At 49.8% G+C, this 21,181-nt stretch overlaps 6 protein-coding genes across 6 annotated transcripts; 3 read left to right on the forward strand and 3 right to left on the reverse strand.

Annotated features, from left to right (window-relative positions):
- Positions 1-2,346: 2,346 nt before the first annotated feature.
- Positions 2,347-2,987, reverse strand: BO87DRAFT_380571 (uncharacterized protein; the record flags this gene model as incomplete). Its single annotated transcript, XM_025624322.1, has 2 exons — positions 2,747-2,987; positions 2,347-2,694 (listed from the first exon to the last, which is right to left on the reverse strand). Coding segments are annotated over exons 1-2 (266 nt in total), but the record flags the coding sequence as incomplete, so codon positions are not given.
- A 5,005-nt stretch (positions 2,988-7,992) lies between these two features.
- Positions 7,993-9,174, forward strand: BO87DRAFT_180428 (uncharacterized protein). Its single transcript, XM_025618403.1, has 2 exons — positions 7,993-8,335; positions 8,417-9,174. The coding sequence occupies exons 1-2, from the start codon at positions 8,292-8,294 to the stop codon at positions 8,697-8,699; spliced, it is 327 nt and encodes a 108-aa protein (XP_025474984.1). The 5' UTR covers positions 7,993-8,291; the 3' UTR covers positions 8,700-9,174.
- Positions 9,175-9,886: 712 nt separating this feature from the next.
- BO87DRAFT_368951 (asparagine--tRNA ligase DED81) lies at positions 9,887-12,090 on the reverse strand. The gene is made up of 2 exons (XM_025621956.1): positions 10,241-12,090; positions 9,887-10,160 (listed from the first exon to the last, which is right to left on the reverse strand). The coding sequence occupies exons 1-2, from the start codon at positions 11,836-11,838 to the stop codon at positions 10,034-10,036; spliced, it is 1,725 nt and encodes a 574-aa protein (XP_025474985.1). The 5' UTR covers positions 11,839-12,090; the 3' UTR covers positions 9,887-10,033.
- A 188-nt stretch (positions 12,091-12,278) lies between these two features.
- Positions 12,279-14,158, reverse strand: BO87DRAFT_401285 (uncharacterized protein; the record flags this gene model as incomplete). The annotated part of the gene is made up of 7 exons (XM_025625595.1): positions 12,279-12,366; positions 12,485-12,522; positions 12,606-12,692; positions 12,753-12,922; positions 13,323-13,424; positions 13,872-13,950; positions 14,105-14,158. The coding sequence occupies 7 exons, from the start codon at positions 14,156-14,158 to the stop codon at positions 12,279-12,281; spliced, it is 618 nt and encodes a 205-aa protein (XP_025474986.1).
- A 353-nt stretch (positions 14,159-14,511) lies between these two features.
- BO87DRAFT_319635 (putative differentiation regulator (Nrd1)) lies at positions 14,512-17,013 on the forward strand (the record flags this gene model as incomplete). Its single annotated transcript, XM_025619862.1, has 1 exon — positions 14,512-17,013. The coding sequence occupies one exon, from the start codon at positions 14,512-14,514 to the stop codon at positions 17,011-17,013; it is 2,502 nt and encodes an 833-aa protein (XP_025474987.1).
- An 834-nt stretch (positions 17,014-17,847) lies between these two features.
- Positions 17,848-19,753, forward strand: BO87DRAFT_410498 (Iwr1 domain-containing protein; the record flags this gene model as incomplete). Its single annotated transcript, XM_025626337.1, has 3 exons — positions 17,848-17,986; positions 18,121-19,473; positions 19,545-19,753. Exons 1-3 carry the CDS (start codon positions 17,920-17,922, stop codon positions 19,751-19,753), a joined length of 1,629 nt encoding a protein of 542 aa, XP_025474988.1. The 5' UTR covers positions 17,848-17,919.
- Positions 19,754-21,181: the final 1,428 nt, after the last annotated feature.

Here is a 21,181-nt window from a genome sequence, read left to right on the forward strand (position 1 = left end):
GACCTCACAACGACAAGATTATGGTGGCAAAGAAGCAAAAGAAGGAGAGGCGATGAAGATGTCAGCCAAGCACTAGACATGATGCGTTTATATAGCTGCAGGGTGTCTGCAACTGGTGCATCTTCTGGTGTGGGTTAACTATCTTTTGAGGACGCAGAAAGCCCATTATCCACTCAGCGATGTTAGGATCTCTAGCCTATCACCAATCTTCTTCATCTCTGGATATCTGCCAATGAACCTGCGTTGAAGAACCCAACTCTTGAGAGGTAAATATTCAGCTCATAGAAGGATGCTTTAGCATTAGAGCATTCTTGGAAACTCAAAAATAGGGGTACAATCTTGCAAGATGAGTTCATCGTAAACTCAGAATCCGCCCTTTTACTGAACCCTGAGATTCCCAAAAGCCTAGGTTAGGCAACTTGAAGCGAACCTCGTATCATAAAGAACTCGTAAGTAGAGCAGATTCATTTGTCAAAGACTAGTAGCAAGTGCAACAGAGCTAACGTACCAAGGTTAGTTTGGTGAGCTTTCCTGGGACGGCAAGCACATTTGCCCTGCCAGCCGGAAATCATTTCCATCCATCCCCCGTCAACTGAATCTTACGAGCGTCCCGTTGTTTCTTTCTTTCCATCTTGTCATCAGCCCCGATGTTCAAATTCTGCATCGAATGAGCATCAGATAACTGACCATCAAGATTTCTTGTCCTTTGCATCTCGTTTATGCATCCATCTCCCCCATCCATCGACTAGGTTCTCTTCAGGGATTCCACCTTCTGCTCTCCCAGCCTCCTACCAGACCTCCCTGTTCGGGCTCCAGGCTGTAATCGGCAGAGAAGAGCTAGGACTTTGATGAGTTCCCTCTTCTCTCGTCAGTACGCGTGGATCGATATGTTCATTATGCCCCATGATATCGCAACCTCGTCTGCCCTGGTGCGCCCAGGAAGAGCCTGATGGAAGTTTACTGCAGATTCGAATGTGGCTTCTATGAGAGGAGAACGCTTCAAAAGCTGTTATTATACCGAACGGCTATCCCTGGCTTATCTGGACACGAGACAGCCTGGACTAATCACTGGCTGTGAAGATGTTTGAAGACGCATACTCTTCTTCCGAAGGCTACAAAATGCCTGGTCAAGAACAAGTGTCTTTCACCAGATATACTCATTACTACCTATGGGATTAGACGCTGTGTTCACCTAACTTTCCGTGTCCAAGTCCATGCTATTATTGAATTCTGGCTAACCTAGCGCTGACGGAGATCCGGAGAGCCCGCAGACCAGATGTGCCAAAATCCCACTTTCCCTTCGAACGACGTACTTCGGCAGAAACAATCACATATGACTTCGACAATACAAAAGATTGGAGATATATTGAATGGCTACATCTGCACCTGTATCACTGTGGGGTCATACGCCGTCAACTTTGAAGGCTGGTTACACAAATTGATCCACTCGGCCGGGTATGTCCCATGGTCGGCGATGACAGGAACAGATGCATGTTTTGCTGCATGTCATCAATGAACAAGATGTATTGTCGGATGAAAATCTAGACATAAAGGACGAGGAATGTACTTGGAAGGGCAATCATGCCACGATAGGCTGAATGTTGGTTTGTCGGTACAAGTCAATAGCAAATTTGCTCAATGCAAACCACGACGTTGCTCAGTGCACAGCCCACCCACTGCATAGCCCAAATACGGCGATCGGTCGAGATTCAGAGCTTCTGTCCTCAGATACAAGGAGGTCATGTTGATGTTAACCCTGGAAATAGCTGAGATCACGGTCCAGCGACCGATAAAGCCTTTAGGTCGGATTAGCACCGGCGGAGGACGTTGCTTGGACACGATAGCAGCGCACTAATTATAATACAATGCCAGCGTTGGGGTCTGAAGAGCTAGGATACAATAAAATGCAGAGAGGATGAGAAGATGTTTGAATGCGTCGCGGGAGCACATCCTCTCTGAAGTGACTAGGGCTGCATTAATGTCGTTCTGTCTGCAGAGACTTGATTGGACCGGCACGGAAACGAAGACCTAAGGTATCTGACAGGACCAGGCGTGCTGCAACCGACACGCGGCGTGAAACAGGTCAAAATAGGCCAACGGGTTTAAATAGGCTAAAGTGATAACGCAATTGCGATAGGAACGAACTTCTATTGCTCATGGCTCGATAGCATCCGTGTTGGGCGCAGTGTGCCGTCGAAGGGCCATCTGCAGTCAATGTTATTCAATGGTCTCGGCTACGCAACGCGCGCGCTGCTTTTCCAACTACGAACCTCCGAGTCGAGAACCCCAAGCCTACGAACCATCTAGCGGATTCACCCACACTACTGGAAATATCTTCAGTGATTACCATGTCTTAGGCACGAAGGATTTCTCTTTTCGGAGTCGAAAACAATACACATACAAGCAAGGATTGATCTATGACGAGATCAATGCAACACATTGCAACAGAATGTACATGCCCAGGACGTCGGATTCTTAATACTTCTTCAAGCACAGCACAAGAAACCCGATAATTTCGCTAGAAGGATTACACGGCAACCGATCTGGGACATAAAGTGGTGGACATGTTGGTTATTTTCAGTTATCGTCGCCAATAATGTCGTCAGGAAGAATATCGTCAGGGAGACTGTCCGCAAAGCCACCCGAATTATCATTATCGAGGCAGCACATGTAGCAACCCAATGATGCTTGCCACTGTCATAACGGTCAATGAGGACTCTATGTCTAGCATCGAAAATGTGCTTACCTCCGGCTTGCTGCAGGGCAGATCGGAACTCTTAGGAACGCATTGGCCCGTGCAGAACTTGTTTCCAGTATCAATACCCTGGGAACCAGTCTGGGCATACGCAGTAGATGCGAGGAGGGCAAAAGCCGTAGCGAAAAGACCGGAAAGCTGCATCTTGCTAATTTGATCAAATGAGTGGCAGTCTGAAAACGAGGGAGTGGACACCGATCAAGTTCGGCAAGAGGACAGAATCTAGTATAGGTAATGTCATGCAGGCGATCACGTACATGGGTGGCAGCGACACATAAGTTGCTTTATAAGTGCTCCGTTTCCCCTTGCTATTTGCGAAGCAAGGGGGGATAAATTGCACCTGTTGTTACTGTGTCGCGTCCCTATGCTAAAGGCTCAGGAAACAAGGTCCAAAGAATGCTGCTCTCCTACGAGCATGAATTCCATGACAACGAGTTTTGGTATGCTCTGGCGGGAGCAGAGCAAAAGGACGTCAACAACATCGATATGGACTCGTTCTCTGAAAGATTAACCCGTATCTCCCATTACTCCTGAACTTGTTCCTGGAAATACCACAGAACACATCGGTTATATCTCCCAGGAACTATCCCTAAGGAACTATCCCTATCCTGCGAGTGGCTGAATAACGTGTGGCTGTGGCCCAGGCTACCTACAGCATAGAAATGTCTCACATTCCCAGCGGAAGGGCCTCACGCGCCACGCATAATAGGCATAACTATACATACAGGGATAAATTATCCGGAGCAAGGGAAAATAAACAAAACAACTGTAGGAAATATACTAACTGCGCTTCGGGGATAAGGCACTACAGTAAGTATAACTAAAGGTTATGTAACACATAATGTCAGTATGGCCACGCTCAAATAGCGTCATTTAGTTCTGCCGGAAAGCTAAGTTGATCTTGCTTGCATTGACGAAGATAAATAAATGCAGAAGAATAGTCATACTAACTTTATACTTCGATCCGGCTGATTATACATCCATACTAACAGGGCAGGTGAAACTTTGTGAAGTGTACATAGTACTTACTATACAGGGACAGTAAGAATCAGATTCGGTGTCATGATTTTATCACAGACATGACATGGTAAGATACATACTATACACAGACAGCAGTCAATCAGATCTTGACCATGGTAACCAAACGAATACGTGAAGAAAAACTACTCTCCCCTGTGGACGTGTTCAAACCCGTCGAGCTAATCCAATAAAGGTAAAGTACTTTCTTCAGGGCAGAAATTACTAAACTACGTGTAATCATATTTCCACAATCCATGTCTTCTAATCCACACACCAAAGAGGGTGTGATGAAGAAACTAAAAGGGGGCGGCGACCCACAAATTCTGACATGGTAACGACGTGCGTGGACATTGCGCGAGTCATCTCACCCCTGAGGAGTCGTAGACCAGGGTGGCAATTTCCCGAGGGACACTTCTTCAGCTAGCCAGGACCGGCTCGGATGTGCTTCAATCTAAGCTGATAATGACTTGCATATGCAAGCTTCGGATGCCTTCCTTGGGTAGTATCATCCTGGAGGACCCTGCATATGGGGGGTGCTAAGGTGGACTAGTTCGAATATCTTCGTAGCCTGTACGGAGTAGTGCGAGGAAGGACATGCACTAGTATGAGAATAGGCATATGTTCCTCCGAAGGCTGCATAACCGGCCCAAAAAATGGGCTGCCAGATTCCATTGTGGCCCGGAAACAATTTCCGTTGGGCAGGCTATGGCAGCAGGCTCACGGAATGGTGCCAGCACATCTGGCTGAGACTGGGCCGCAGGGCTCCGCCTCGAGACATGGTTCAGTAGAAGTTCTGACAAAAAACGACCGGACCCAGTAGATATTTGCTTTTTGCCGTTGTTGTCATCGCTCTTCCTTATTTCCAAGTCGACAGTGACCAGTCAGTATAGATATAGCTTTCCGTTAGAATGACCTATTCAGGCAGACCACTGCACTCTGCGATGTACTCTTGGGTTCCTCATTGCTCGCAATGAATACGCGGAAGAGCGCCTCCACCGATATACTTTGAATGCCACCCAAATCGAGACACCGAGCAAGGCCTGTTGTTGACTGTCAGAATTTGCACTTTCTGAATTGCAACCTCTCATGGCATGCTCCGAAGCTGCTGAACAAGTGTAGTCGACAAGTCTTCACTGGTACAAGCCATAAATTTGCATCGCTAACCCGCAATGTCATAGAAGAGATTTCAGATGCGAGGAGTCCGCCGGCACTGTGAAGGCTGCACAGATCTTTTGAGTCACAGGGTTAGTACTGATGCAAACTTCTCCCACTTAGTCTCTCACGGCATGCGCCTTGATAGTTTGTAAGCGTTTCCAAAACGCATGACCTTGTTTTCCTCGCGTTCGGGAGATGACTTCGGAGGCGTCCAGTAGTTGCCCAATGAGGATTCCTGGATGTATTTTCCTTCGCTAATGGGCACTCACCTTGGCGCTAGAAACCACCGGTTCGTCTGGTTGCTGCTGCCCTTGCCCTGCTCCCTCCGCCCCCCTTTTCTCTCCAAGTAGGTATTCCTCATCACCTTCAGGTTTTATGGTTGCTTCTTCTTAACTGCCAGTGCCTAACCTGGAGCAGAATCCACGAATGTGATTGATCTACTAGAGAGACTGAAAACCGATTGGTAAGCGAAGACTACTTCACTCTCGACACAGATTTCTGGCTTGTGCAAAACTTTGCGCATGCACGGACAAAACTGGGCGTATGCTCGCCTTCTGCATGTGGTTTCGTCACAGCCGAAATATAGTCCTCTACAGTTGGCTCTTACCTCTACTTCCGAGACGTCTTGCCCACGCCCACAATAGCCAGTGTTCTCATGGCGGGCGATGGGACTTTCCGTCGTTGCGAATCCGGTCAATCCCTGGAAGTGGAGCAAGCCAGATCCTCATAACATCTTCCGAACTATTACAGCAGCCTGCCCGCCGGTGGAGCGCCAGAATGGACTTTGGCAGGTCTGGACAATTTGTAGGGTCGGACCCGATGCCTTCGATGGATGCCTTGATCACCGAGATGTTGGCATTTAACTGACAGGGCGTGCCAAAGCGCGAACGAAGCTGAGTATGCAGTTGCTTAACAGCACCTTTCAACTGATTTATCAGTATCACCCAATCAGTTCAAACTCGATAGACTGCACTACACCTAGCATTCAATCGGTGGAGTCTCTGCCCAATGCTGATGCCCGAACAAGAAAGCCAGACTTGGTTGTACGGATCCAACTTAGGACGTCGCACATGGCACTTTCGATGGAAGCGTATCGGATGGAGTTGTACACTGACAGACCTGACGTTCATGCTAAAGCGCACTAGTTCCCGTGACGTAACCAAACATATGACAGCATACTCATTCGCTGATCCAACACACGAGCGTGATTGACGATGGTGATACGAGCGAGAAAACTATTCCGGAGTCACACAACAGACGGTAGTGTTATAAAGTGAAGTCCCGAGCACCACGTGTATCTTTTGCAGACTTGCAACGAAGCTATAGATTTGGTGGATGACTGAGTTCATTGTGATGAAACCATCGAAGATTGACGCTAGATCTGCACGTCAAATCGAGCCAGACTACAAAGCTTGGCGTTCGTTCGAACAAGGGTCCTTACCACCCATGCGAGTCCAGCACAGGCAACGACCTTCGGTACCATAGAGAGACGTCTTCGGTATAATACGGCAAACTGTCCTAGATGCGCTTTACGATCACACCGAACCGATGGGGCGCTCGCGAACACGAGCTGAGGTGTTGTCACTGTGCCTAAAGCCTAACGATTGGAAAACCGAAGATCATCGCGCTTCCTGTGGTATTCTCTTTCCCTTTTCGCCGAAGTGTACTGAGCTTGACCGAAAGACACGTCTCGGATGCACTCGATCATCGGAATGACTGGGGCGAGTCTTCAGCTCCCAAAGGAGACACTTCACAAGGGTGGGACTTGCGAGGCGGACTGTGTATACCCCGACATGCCCGCGAGCAGAATTCTCAGAGCACTGACAAACCAGCTATGCCGTGGATTTGTGCCACGCCAAGAATTTGCCAGTATATATTGGAGTAGTCGAATCCGAAGATGAAACCGTGTCTTGATACCATTGTGGTACCCTCAGCCGCTACCAGTGTGTTTCCACCGAAGACAAACAATCGCCGTTTTCCTTAATGTTGACAACAAAACGCAACGCGGGACCGCTGAAATCCTAGATGACATGATGCTGATGACACCGAACTTAGAATCCAATTCTCTTTCTTGTTGTGGGAGGACGATTTTCGAGAGACTTGTCGCGATAAAGTCGAGGTCAGGAGGCGATTCTGTTTCTCGGCAGGTACGATTCTTACTGATTCCTCGTCATCAGTATGCAGGTCTGCGAAAGAAAAAGCATTTAATGTGACGCCTGTTACATAATTGTCAGTTCATAGCTTCCATAGAAGCAAGCTCTTCTGCCAGGCCGTGAAGCATTCCCACAGTCAAACGGGGGCTAATACAATAGCCACAAAAGCTGGTGGCGGCTGCTCGCCGACTGGAGCCAGGCTGCTGCATCGCGAAAACTTCCCACTTTGATACATGATATTGTAGGTATAAAGGATCAGCTTTGAAAAGACCAGACAGTCTTGGGGAGGAAAAAAGAAGAGAGGGAAGGTCAGTGATCCGGTTGACGTATAGTCACGGCACCAGATGTTCTAGCGTGCACTACAAAAGCGATGTTTCCCCGAATGGCGGCGGAGACGAGAGGGAGCGAGGATTGGCTGGGGGATTTCTCCGCGAGCACAGTACCAAAGATCCCCCCAAACCAACTAACAGGCCTAACCTTGACATTGCTCTGTGTTGCGGGTAGCTTTATTCCATGGTTCTTGACTGGCCCGCTCGGCGAAATGTGCCTGCGGATAACAAAGTCGCCCGCAAAATGGTCACATATGGTGCTGGTCTGATGGGGTACCATCGAGAGAGCAACCGTGCCCGGTCAGGACAGCGCAATGATGATCCTTTCTGGGCTTTGCCTCTGCAATACCGTCCTATGGCTCCAGGGCCTGTGATCGATCTGCTGAACACCCTAATGAAGGACTGACTCTTGGCCAATAGTTAATCCCTGTTCGCGTGGCTTATGGACGCTTCCCCCTTCCCAACCCGACAGCTGTCTCTTCCTAGCCTCAGCTATTTCCTCAATAATTCCACCATTAAGCGGAAGAATCTTGTTGGGTCATTGGGCGGCAACACCCAAGTGCGTGGTCAACCACTGCATCAACAGCCTGGGCATAGCTTGCATCCACTGGTAACTCGGCTAAGCTCTTGGAATCAAGAGGTACCCATATTACGGAGTACACCTGTCACCAGATCGACGGATTTCCTTGTCTTGTGGGGCACTGTTCAGCCTGGACCTTCCTCGATATCAGTCGCCACTTCCCTTCTTTAATCTGATCCTTATCGTTCCTGCAATATTATAATATACACTCCACCGCCAAGCAAGCTTCTTGTCGAAAAACAAACGAGGGGCATCTCCACAGGTTAGAATTCGAGACTCCCGCCTCTGCGGACAACAGGATGAGACAAGAAAACACTGGCTCGTCATTAAACGGCGATCCCAGGTAGGTACCTTACTGTTAAGAACTTTGTTTATTTCGCCCGTATCCTCTTGACAGTATCGGTTGACTGTTTATTGCCGTTAGTCGTCACAACCAGAGCAGTCAAAGCACGCGTCTCGAGCCTCCAGACAACTCTTCTCAAACATCTGACCGACTCGCCGAGGAACTGGTTTATTACCGAAGCTTTCTCGAACAGCTTCTAGGAGTAGTCCGCAATGGAGATCAGGATACTGTCAACCAGATGGTTTCCATGATACGTTCGGATGCATCCCACCAGCAAATTCTGGCAGCCTTATCTGAGAACTCCGCCAACGGCGGCCAGACTGCCCAAGGGGCCCGTGGTCGGAATAATCACAATTCAAACTGAATATCTTCAACCCTGTTATGCCTCGCATACCCAGCAGGTTGTCCGCATGACGCATGATCGTTTGATAAGGTCTTCACAAGGTGTCCTGGTCCCCTTTGAACGCAGATGAAGGAGGTGGGATACAGCTAGACGAGTTATTCGTATATCTTTCTGTCTAGTATCATATTAGTCGGGTCTTTCAAGTCAAGGAAAGTCTACCTATCTATCGTCTCACATATCCTACCAGAGAGAGCCGCCACCGGCAGCTTAGATGGCCGCCGTGTGCTGAGAGAACGCTGTGTACGATCCTTAAGACCAGCGAATGTCTCGCACCAGGTACTGTGTTGCGATCGGGCTCTGGTTGCACCAGCCTATCTCAATTAGCATACTGTATTCCTAGTGGGGCCATGGTAACCGTCCCTATGGACATAGTTTGCTTTTTCAATGGAGGCTGGCCTTGGACGCACCATTATCCATATCTGCCCTCTACACTTTTGGCTTAACACAGCGATGTGCTCGTCGTGACTCTGAATGCCCACTCTGGTGACATAGAGTGCCCAGCGAGCATAATCGGCTTGGCTGCTTCCTGCAGGGAAGCTGCATGAGATTCCATCTAATAACCCCGAAACGGCATTAATGAAAGCCTTCACTTACCTAAACCAGTTATACATGTTAATCGTCGCACTCAATCACACCCAATTCGAAAGTTGACAACAAGGACTAACGAGTTGAGAAAGTGATCGAGCGATCATCATATGTAGAGAGGCAGTAGTAGTAGTCGCTGCTCGTGATGTCAAATGGAGCTAAACCCCCTTGAGCGTCCAACCAACAACATCCTTGGCTGCAGACTATGGTGGTGCCTTCTCAATACGGGTCTTTCTTGCAGTGTCCCATTACTTAGTATTCCCCCACTTATGACATCGACTTCTTCCCAATGATGTGCTGACTCCCTGGCTACTTACTGCGTTTGTCTACGGATCAATATTATGACGGACTATAGTGCAAAGACGCAGTTTTAGTAATTCTTTACTTTCATCATGACCCACACTGGTCTCACTTCCAGACTCGATAGCTTTCATGTACGTCGACGTCAACGGCTTCTATTTCTTCATTTATAAGAAGCTGGTGCCGAAGCGACCGTATAATGACGGCTACAATATAGTTATAATATGAAATTAAAAAGCAATCAGAATGATACTTTACGATAGGTCCTGTAATGCTACCAGAATTTCATGAAACATGACGATTTGCTTTCATAGTCGATATCAGAGAGTATTACCATGACTACCGATATCACATCTGGGATGAATCGGTGTATCCTGTATCTATAAATCCTGTCTATGACATCAAAGCGCTTAAGGAGTGCAACGGCCCGTGAAACGAGGATACAAGGAGCAGTCGCGAACGGTGTAACGAGCACACAACCAAGCCAGGAAACGTTCGAGACCAAGACCGTAGCCACCGTGAGGGGAGGTACCGTACCTAGATTGTAGATGCATATTAGTTATACGTCTCTTAAAGAGATTACATGACGGGGAAAGGCTCGTGAAGGCTTGACTTACTTGCGCTGGTCAGTGTACCAGTAGTACGGGGAAGGATCCATGCCTTCGTGCTTGTAGGCGGCCATGAGCTCATCCCAGTCGTCCATTCTCATACTACCACCGACGATCTCACCAACACCAGGCATGAGAACGTCCACACTCTCAGTGACACGGCGGTCTTCAACGTCCTTCTTCATGTAGAAGGCCTTGATCTCAGCAGGGAAGTGGGTCAGGAAGATGGGCTGGTTGATAATATCGGTCATCTTTCTCTCAGCAGCCTCGGCAATGTCATCGCCGAACTCGTGAGGCTTGCCCTCCTCGTTGGGGATGTCGTGTTCCCGCAGCCATTCAATGGCATCGGAGTACTTCATCCGCTTGAAGGGGCGGCTAGGGGGCTTGAAGTCGGGGTTGAGTTTCTCGATGAGAGCCTTGGTGGCCGGCTCAGCCAGAGTCAGATCAATAACACGGCAGATGACGTGCTCAAGGTGATCGAGGAGGTCGTTGAAAGTGATGAAGTCAAGCTCTGCCTCGATGTGGGTGTACTCGGACAGATGGCGACGGGTAAGCGACTTCTCAGCGCGGAAAGAAGGGCACACACAGAAGACGTCACCAAGGGAGGGGAGGCAAGTCTCCAGGTAAAGCTGGGAGGACTGGGTCAAATAAGCATTCTCGCCATAGTAGTCGAAACCGAACAAGGTGCTTCCACCCTCCACCTGAGTCTGAACCATGGCAGGAGGGGTGACTTCCAGCATGCGGTTCTCTTCGAAGGTCTGACGGAAAGCCCGGAGGGTAGCCGCGCGAACCTTCATGACTGACGAGGCGGTCTCACCACGGAGGACGAGGTGACGGTTGTCATAGAGGGTTTGGGGATCAGCATCAGGTGCAACTCTAGTGGTGATAGCCTCCTTGTCACCAGCAGCGCGGCCAATGATAGTGTAGAAATCGGCGTGCAGCTCACGGTTGTTGGGAGCATGTTGCTTAGGGGGGACGGCACGCATCTCACCATGGATAGCAATAGAGGTCTCAAGGGTAAGAGTCATGGCATCGTAAGTCTTACACAGGTTGCCCGTCAGGACGCACTGCAGGTAGCCATAGCCATCGGTCAGAGTGAGGAAGATAACGTCCTTCTGAGCACGCAGACGGTGAACTCTTCCAACCACACGAACACGAGTTCCAGGAGTCTCAGACTCGGGAGATCCCAGCTTGACAACGGCCGGATCAGTCACATCAAGACGGATCTTGGTGGGCTTGGGAAGTGATGTGTCCTCCGTAAGAACGACCTTCTTTGCCTCCTCAAGGATAGCCTGTCGCTTCTCAGCCTCCTGCTTCTCACGGATAGCCAATTCTTGTTCCTTCGCAGCCTTTCTCTTCCGTTGCTCATACAGGTTGGTGGCCTTCTTGACCGCCGACTTCGTGGCCGGCTTCCACTCCAATTTAGACGCGGGGTCGGCACCTGCCTCCGTGGGCTCAGTCTGGGACTTGCGGGTCAAGTACTGGTTGCCATCGGTAGGAGCGTGCTGCAAGAAAGCATGAAGGAGAGTCTTGTAGGGGGCAGATTCGGTTCCGTTGGCGGTCGAGTCGTCCCTGCCGACATCTTCGTCAATGTAGATAGAAGCCATTTTGGTGCTTCAGGTGTAGGGATCTGGCCAGCGCGAGTGAATTGGGGGGGTATGAGCTGGGCTCTGGCGGAGATGTCAGTCAAAATGTGTTGCGGAGACGCATGTGAGTCACCACGAGAGTCTTCTTATCGGGCGCTCATAGGCATTGAGTGATGAGACAAAATGACAGAAAGCACTCACATGTAGACCAGCACTCTGACCAGGAAGGCGACTATGCAGCAAATCCCGCGGGAATGGAGGCCAAGATGTTCAACTCGCACAGTGTGGAAGTGAACAGTGGAGGGGTAAATTTTTGGATCCCCGATATCCCCACGTATTATTCAGGCATCAATAAGGCATACACTCTGCCGCACAGCACGGATACTACCTTATCTAACCACTTGGAGACCCGGGATAATCTTACGTCCGGACGATGTAGTAGCCATTATGCACCGGATCTATTAATCATGAGCAAAATCGAGGGTTTTATGCTTGGGATGAAGTAGTCCTAAGAAGAAGACACATCGAACGATGTCTAAGATAAGGCCCCTCACGCCGATAGAGACAGGAAGCGCTACCGTTTTAAATATCTCAATTGCCATGTCATATCTTTTAAAGCTGTTTCTTGTCTTCTCAACCAGCAATCCTATGGGTATTAACTCTGTACGGATTAGTGAAAGGGTTATAACTGTACGAAGTATGGTACTGGCCATTTGCAAAAATGCCCGCCATGGAAGGTAGGCCTAAGGCGCCAAGACCCTATTGTTCTGCAGCCGGATCGGATCAACACATAGTCCGTCAGGACCAAGAGCCGCTGACCAGGACACCCCACCAACACAGATCGTTCGTAGACGCTGTGGCTGGTTGAAAGTCTCCTGTTAGCCCCGAATTCTGGCACTTCCGCGGATTGATCAATCATTTATGATCAGAATGACCGATCGCAATGTGGGAAAAGCAAAGACCCAACTGATGCATCTCAGGGGATGGCATAACTCCTGGAGGCGCTGATACCGCTGCTGCAGGGCGATAGAACGAATTATAGATTTCTCAGCATCTGCCTTGGCCGAAATTACGCTGTCTCCGAAACTTGTTAGTCGGCCATCGTCTGAACACGAACCAGGAGCGGTTGCTTTGGGCAGGCTACTTGATACCACCCATTCTGAGATCGATTGATAGCAGATCAAAGCGCTTCAATCAGCGTGGAAGCGCAGCATGCTTCAGAGTGGGAAAGCCGCTGCTTAGTGCTGCTCATGCGACGGATGACAGATGGTTGGATGGAGACCATTTCCCCATCTTTTGCCTCAAAAGTATGGATCTGCTAAAACCTTTCACTCCACAAGAATTGATTACGCTATTACTATAATTATCCATTGGGACTTTTCCCGCAGTCACAATGATGGTTCAAGTTCACCATGGAGCATTGACTGGTTGAGGAATCCCTCTGCCGCAAATCCCCTTTTTTACCCACCTGCTTTTCCTCCCCCTTTGATACATCGATTACATACTTGCTGCTCTGTCTCGGCCCATTCCTTGCTTACCTGACCCTGTACCAGTCTGTCTCTTTTTGGCTAGTTCCTCGCGTTCTTTACTATCTGGGATTGTTGGTTCTCCCACAACAGTTCCCTTGGTTCGATTGTGATTTTGTTTTAATTACTTGAGTTGTTGATGATAATATTCTGATAAGCTTTCATTTGTTTGATTACTGTTTACTTGCATTTCTATAAGATAGTTTGGGAAACGCAAGAGGAGAAGAATCGGAGGGTGTTGTTCTTGTTCTGTCCTCGCGGATATCATTCATTCATTATTATCTTTATTTTCTCCTCACTATTTATCGCGCCTGTGTCCCTCAAACACGCGCCCCCCTTTTTCCCCTACCAGGGGCCCTCTTTTTCCCTCACCCTTCTTTTCCGCTTAACTTGTACTGGCGGCTGTAACCTTTTAGTTTAATTGTTCTTTGCAATTACTTTCTCTCTTTCCCTTTGCTTTCCTTTTACTCTTCGTCTACTGTTACCACTTATCCCTTTTCAGTTTGACTGTCGGCGGCCTTTGGATACCTTCTTTGTCAACATTTGGGTCCGCTACAACCTGGCACTCTGGCAGGTCTGGGGCGTTCTCCCTCTCCAGTACTCCGTACTCTCATTTGACAGGGCCACCTTTATTTTATCATTATTTTTATCTTTTATCTTTGTCCTCTCATTCTAATCTCGGTTGGATCTCAGTCGGAGCACAACATCACTCTTGCTTTAGTCTCTCGGCCTCCTCACCCGCAAAGCCCCCCTAAAGCAACCAAACCAGCGCAGGTTTGTCTCCGTTTCCACCAACTCAACCACTCATTGCCCATGCACATTCCAATTGACTAGCGGGATCCCTTCTAGACACGTCTTTATTGGCAGTCTTTCTGCTCCGTGCTCTTTGCCGTCCTTTCTGCTCTTCTTTCTCAGTTTGGTTACCCTCATTCTGGCCTCTCCAGGTCTCTGTTTTCTTCCTTATTTTCCCCCTTCTCTTTTCGGGGGTGATCATCGGGCCCGGCCTTTTTTCCCTCTCTCCTGGCCATTCCTACCGTATTGATTGCCTAGTACGTCCTCTCCCCCTTGACTAAGTGATATCGTTAATTTCCATCGACCACGAACTCACCTTATTCCGTTTTCCTTTATCAGGGGGACAATTGTGTCCTACTCGCTCCCTTCCCTCGCCATGCAAACCTCCGATGCAAGCATTCCGAGTCGTCTGATCCCTTCCAAGTTTTCCCACCTCAACGCGGACAGCACCGGCTTCTCTCACGGAGCATACGCCTCCAACAACATTCCCCTGCAGGGCCTAACGGACCGGAACGCTCGTCGAGCCAATATCCCTGCGATTAATACCTCTGCTCCCGTCTCGGACAACATGGCCGCCTCTGGCGCCGCGTTTGACATGAACTTCACTCCCCTGCTACCTTCTCAGCTGCTGCTTGGTAGCCCCTTTCAGCCGGGTACTCCTTCTGCATTCGCCTCGCCTCAATTCGCCAATTTCGGCGGCTTTCCTCAGACGAATGCCTCATCACATGCCCAGAATCATCAGAGTCACCATCAGCTCGGAAGTCCAACCCAGCCCTCGCAGAATGCTGGCCTATATTCTAGTATGATGTCGACGGATGGTATAGGTAATTCTCAAATGCTGGGAGCTCCTCAGTCTCCTGTTGGTGGGATGGGGCCGCTGGGCAACGCAGGATACGGAAGTCCCGCTGCCTCGGTGACCCCTGGCTTGCTTTCGGGTACGAGCCGAACCGTATACCTAGGCAACATCCCGGCAGAAACCTCCGCAGAAGAGATCTTGAACCATGTTCGAAGCGGTCAAATCGAGTCGGTTCGTTTGCTTCCTGACAAGAACTGTGCTTTCATCTCCTTCCTGGACAGCAACTCCGCAACCCACTTTCACTCGGATGCAATCTTGAAGAAGCTTGCCATCAAGGGGAATGACATCAAGGTGGGTTGGGGCAAACCCTCTCAGGTGCCTACTTCGGTCGCTTTGGCTGTGCAGCAGTCCGGCGCATCGCGGAACGTATACCTGGGCAACCTGTCGGAGGACATGACAGAAGAGGAACTGCGGGAGGAGCTAGGAAAATTCGGGCCTATCGATACCGTCAAGATCGTCAAGGAGAAGGCGATTGGATTCGTCCACTTCTTGTCCATCAGCAACGCGATGAAGGCTGTTTCTCAACTTCCTCAGGAGGCTAAGTGGCAGGCACCCAGGCGCGTATTCTACGGCAAAGATCGGTGCGCTTATGTCTCCAAAACACAGCAGCAAAATGCAGCTCAGTTCCTGGGTATTGCCCCTGGTTATGCACACATCCTCAATTCGGCGGACCGTGATTTGATCACCAACGCACTCGCTCAGCAATCTGTGGCCGCCGCAGCTGTGGCCACCACAGCCGGCGGAGTCAACAACTTGGGCAACCGGACCATCTATTTGGGCAACATTCACCCCGAAACGACTATCGAGGAGATTTGCAACGTTGTACGTGGTGGTTTGCTGCATCATATTCGCTACATTCCCGATAAGCATATCTGCTTTGTCACTTTCATTGATCCTACGTCAGCTGCATCATTCTACGCCCTGAGCAACCTGCAGGGCCTCATGATTCATAACCGTCGTCTGAAGATTGGCTGGGGTAAGCATTCCGGTCCTCTTCCGCCCGCTATCGCCCTGGCCGTGAGTGGCGGTGCTTCTCGTAATGTCTATGTCGGTAATCTTGATGAGACCTGGTCGGAGGAGCGCCTTCGCCAAGATTTCTCCGAATATGGAGAGATCGAGCTCGTCAACACGCTTCGTGAAAAGAGCTGCGCATTTGTCAATTTCACCAACATCGCCAATGCCATCAAGGCGATTGAAGGGATGCGGAACCGCGACGAATACAAGCGATTCAAGATCAACTTTGGGAAGGATCGCTGCGGAAACCCCCCGCGTCAAGCTGGTAATGGAGGTCCGCAGGGTCGTAATGGGTCCGGGTTTGAGGGACCTCAGTCACCTTCTCCAGCCTTGAATGGCTTCCAGCAGAACCTAAGCCAATCCGGCTCGGGCTCTAGCCCGACTCATCCTGCGCTGTCTCCTGCTCCAGGGTCTACGGGTTCTCAGAATGGTCAGCATCACAGGCATCCCCTGCAGACCGTCTCATCCCCGTCTGGCATTCTGAATGTCGGTGCAAACAATCCTTTGACGATGTACCTCAACCAAATGTCCGCCCAGCAAGCTCAGGAGCAGGAAAACCGGCTGAATGACCCCATGACCTTAGCTGGTCTCCAGTCCCAGCCTCAACCGCCACAACAGCAGTCGCTCTACAATGGCGCGAGCACTGGTGAGCTTTCCAACGGCAGCATCGAGGCCCCGTTGCACCAACACAAGCCGTCGACCAACGGATTCTTGAATGTAACCAACGGCTCTACGGGCCCCGGCCACCATGCTACCGCTAGCACCAGCAGCCTGAATGTGCCACGGGCGCAACATTCCCGGGCTGTGAGTTTGCCTTCGTTTTCTCAGGAGCCTTTCGGGTCTGTTTCGAGCCAGCCTCCCCGTTCCGGAATTGCTCATCAGCCGCAAAGCAGCTTTTCAAGCTTCACCTCTGCTCTAGGCGGTCTCAGCCATGCCGGCTTCGGATTGGCCATCCAGAACGAGAGTTCGCTGCCCGGCTGGGCTGAGGAGGAGATTGGAGCCAAATAATTGCACCCTGCCGCTGCAAGGGTGATGCCCGCTATTCCACTTGATGAGCATAGCCATTCTTCTTCTGCATTCTGTTCCATCTATATTGCTTTGCCACTTGGCTAATTCCTTCGATGTCTCCATTCCGATTTCTTTCATTGTATTGGTTTCATTTCACTTCACTTTGGTTTTTCTCTCTTTCTTTTAATTGTGCAAATTTCCTTTCTCCGGCAACCCCCTCTTACCGATTTTAATATTCCTTTATTCCTATACCATCCTATGTATTGCTAGCTGGGCATGATCTTCTTCATCTTCTTTTGCCTTTCTTTCTTGTCATTTCCATACTTTGATTCTGCTTTTTTTTTTTGGCCATTTTGCCGTTTCTGATCTCCAGTTGGCTACGAAGGCGGGTGAGATCGCAGCCAGATCCTAAACCGGTTTCGGTGGGGTCTGTTGATGTCTCAGGCTGCTTATTTGCATATGTGATGCCATTCAACGGAACTAATCCCGAGCATAGAGCTCCCCTGTTGCATTTTGATTACGACAAGGGTTTATATAGCGGCGGAGGTAATTGATCCAGGATGATAATAGTGGATCCGCCAGCAAGGAACATAAGAAAGACGAGAAGAAGAGTGCTCAGTGCATAAGAAATGACAGACATGTGGTCACAATATCAAAATACTCCCAATAGAACTGTAGTACTAGATTGTACGGAGTAGCAGCTACCGCATTGGGTAATGCGTCAACACTGCGATCACGTGAGCATATACCCGCTCGGTCGCGCTAGGCCGGATGAAGATGTACCATGGAACCAAACGAAGCCGCTGCGATCACCATCATTTCATTTCACCACCACCTCGAGGTCCTTCATCACCACCGTTCTTTGACGACACGGTAAAGGCCGCTTCACACCTCTATTGAAGCACAATGTCTTTGCCTCCAGAACAAATTAATATCAAGCGTCGCAGAGAAGAGGAGCCGGTCGAGACTTTATGTAAGACTCCCTTGATTCGTTGCATGAGCGGCCCTTCTTTTAGTGACGAAGCCCCTCAACTGCAGAATATCACTAGCAGTTCCCGTCTGCCTTTGATCATTTTACCAAGTTGCCAACGCTAATGCAATTTCCAGACATTCAGTCAGAGCTGCATCAGACTAAGCGTCGATTCACGGACTTTGTTTTTCAAAGAGTTCAGATCAGTGGCAATAGCCATGAAGACAGCTCGTCTAGCCCCTCTTCTTTCTCAGCAGCGCGGAGAATAGTGCTTACTCCGCGGTCGGTGAGCAACACCGTCTATCCAACTACTGGGGGCGTGACCAACCGCGTTGCTGGTGCAGGAGCAACTGTCCCCTTGGTAAGAGCCACGTCTCCTGGGGCAGAGTTCCGCGAGGAACGTCGCCTGGCGAACGCTCGGAAAGAAAATGAGGAGAAATTGAGAAAAGCCTTGCTTTCAACGCCTACAGAAAGCCAGCCGGGAACCCCATCTGCTGTTCCAGCTTCTAGTGGAATCGATGCCGCTAGAAAGGTAGCGTCATCTGCATCCAGTGAGAGAGGAAGCCTGGCTTCCTCGCCGGGACGGACGCAATCTCTACGCCGGTTCCAGATATCTAGATCCACTACGCCAATGAGCCCGCTCCGTAGCACAGGCGGTGGTGTCCAGAAACGCAAAGATGGCGCGGTCGCGGTGCTCGTAGAGAAACTGAGGCGCACGCCGCATTCGAGACAAGCGTCGATGGTTGCTGATGCTGCTGCTCAGGTGGATGAACAGGCAAGCATGACGGTTGCGGGCGCTCTGGCATCCGAGCCCGAACGGCCGAGGAAGCGGCCGGTGGTGAACCAGGCGGAGAAGAAATGGAGAGAGGAGCGTAAGAGCGCGATCTCGGCTGCGAAGCAGCATATCTCACAGGTGCTGGACAGAGAAGCTGAGGCGGCCCATCAGAGTAATTGGGAGAATGAGTCGGAACGATTGGCAAGGGAACTGGAGAAAGTGGCTCTGGAGCTGGACTCAGAAATGGATGTGACGGCCACCGAAACAGACTACACGCAGCGATCGGGGTCGCAGTTTTCGAGACCGTCTCGACCTCATTCGGTGATGCCCAAGCCTCCGTTGAAATTCCAACCGCGCACGCCCAATAAGCATCGTGCGGGAGCCTCGGACGCACAAGTGATGCAAGGGCCAGTTGAGAAAGTTGAAGAGGCGGCGAACACTCTGTCCGCGGGGCCTGAAGAGGACGAGAGCGACGGGGAGTACGTCTACGACACGTACATACGGAAGCCACTTCCAGACACTGGACTGCTTACGGACCCATTAGTTGGTTTGGATGCGGACCAAGAGGCTTGGTTGCGGCAGCATGGCATTGATGCGAATCGCCAAGACATTGGAGTTATCGTCATCACGCAGGAGGATGAGGAGTACTGGGAGAACTTTGTCGAAGACGATGAGGACGAGGAACGGTGGGATAGCGAGGATGCAGATTCGAACGGTAAGCAGTCGATCGCAATTTTGGCAGGACCTTCTGCAGACAAGGCTAACACCACGGGTGATCCCGGGCAGCTGAAAATAATCCCGCAAATGACTATCCAGATGAGGAATTGTCGTGGGATGATGAAGAGGATGATCCAACGGCTATCTACAACAAATACCGGACGTACGCTCGGTCTGATGACGAGGAGTTCGACTTTGACGACTCAGCCAGTGAGGGGCGCCATCGTAGTGGATTCGGGTTTCGGTCGCACGTGGATTCAGACGACGAGAGCTGGTGATCGGAGGGATTACGGTGACACACACGCACACAGAGGGAGACACGCACAAGCCATCAATCAGGAAGCAAGTGAGCAGGGAATGGGGGCATGGCTGACCGAACAACGAGGCAGCGAGACTAGCTCGGGTGGCTGCGTCTGCAGAACTCACGCCTTGTTTGGGTTGAGGAATTCATCGTATGTATGGTACTTTAAAGCCATGTTTATTGCTGGCAATCGACGAGGACGACGAGCTCCTCGATGAGGCTGGGCTCGAATCGACTCGACCCGACTGACCTCTTTTGCCGTCCATGAAGTCATCGACGTAGGGCCCTGATTCACCGCAAGATCAGCAGCCGTCATAATCTGCATCCGCATTGCTGCTGCAGGATGAGCTGGGCCGCGACGACAGGACTAGGCCGTAAGCCAAGTCGACCGATGTCTCCGGCCAGTAAGGACCGTTTCAGAATTGCAGTGGTGTATTCTTCCTTCCTTCTTTCCTTTCCCTTTCCTTCCCTTCCTCCGGGGAGAAAAATGATCGATCCTTCAGCATCTCGGCTTCCCTTTTCCCCCCTCCCATTCCCAACGAAGTAAGAACCACGAGAGCAGCAGATTAAGCTGATCTCACCACCACCACCCCTCCTCCTTCAGTTTTACTACTTCTAAACCCCCCCACGACCCTTAACACACAGACTCCAAAATAAGATTCTAACGGACCGAAGTAATGCGGGGTCCAAATCCTTCAAACAATCCTCAAGCCGATATCATTCGCCCTGTCATCCGATAATACGATAGATAGAACCTTCTAACTTTTCTCTGAACAATCGTATTATACGGAGTACTAGTCATGCTCATCTTTCGGGATTGAAATTAGAAGCGAAGAAGAATAGAAGAAAAATAAATTAAAATAATTAATAATATCACGAAAAAACTAAAAATAAGAAAAAAAGAAACGTTGAAAAACCTAGTAAGACATACATGCACAACCAAAACAAGCCAACCACTCATCCACGCCCAACACCTCCATCTTGTCCAACCCACCTGATCGATTCCTCTTTTCCCTCCCTCCTTTATACAGCTGTAAGCATGTAAGTGGGTATGTACGTATGTATGTATATACGTATGATGTATTGTATGTACTATTCTACATGCCGAGAATTCCATCCATGGCCTGTGCATCCACATGATGCAGTAAGTAATCTTCATTATCTGCAACGAAATCCTTCCATCCACCCCACCCATCCGCCTAAATGAATAACCATTTGTAGGTTTTATGTATGTACGTGAGTGATAGGTTAAGTTAGACCAGGTCAGGTTACACCTCTCTTTTCCATTTCCTATTCCTATTTTCTTTCCTGCTTTACTTTTGGGTTTGACTTTCATGTACGTTCGGGATCTGAAAAAAATCCTTCGATCAGCATGAATTCGTCTGCAGACTAGACTAGAATTTTC

The sequence above is a fragment of the Aspergillus neoniger genome (assembly GCF_003184625.1).
Source record: "Aspergillus neoniger CBS 115656 unplaced genomic scaffold BO87scaffold_48, whole genome shotgun sequence".
Classification (NCBI taxonomy): Eukaryota; Fungi; Ascomycota; class Eurotiomycetes; order Eurotiales; family Aspergillaceae; genus Aspergillus; species Aspergillus neoniger.

Coding starts and splice junctions, on each gene's coding strand:
- BO87DRAFT_180428 (XM_025618403.1), top strand. CDS start 8,292: ATGAGACAAGAAAACACTGGCTCGTCATTAAACGGCGATCCCAG. Junction 8,336..8,416: donor TCATTAAACGGCGATCCCAG/GTAGGTACCTTA, acceptor TATTGCCGTTAG/TCGTCACAACCAGAGCAGTC.
- BO87DRAFT_368951 (XM_025621956.1), bottom strand. CDS start 11,838: ATGGCTTCTATCTACATTGACGAAGATGTCGGCAGGGACGACTCGACC. Junction 10,161..10,240: donor TGGTACACTGACCAGCGCAA/GTAAGTCAAGCC, acceptor TCTACAATCTAG/GTACGGTACCTCCCCTCACG.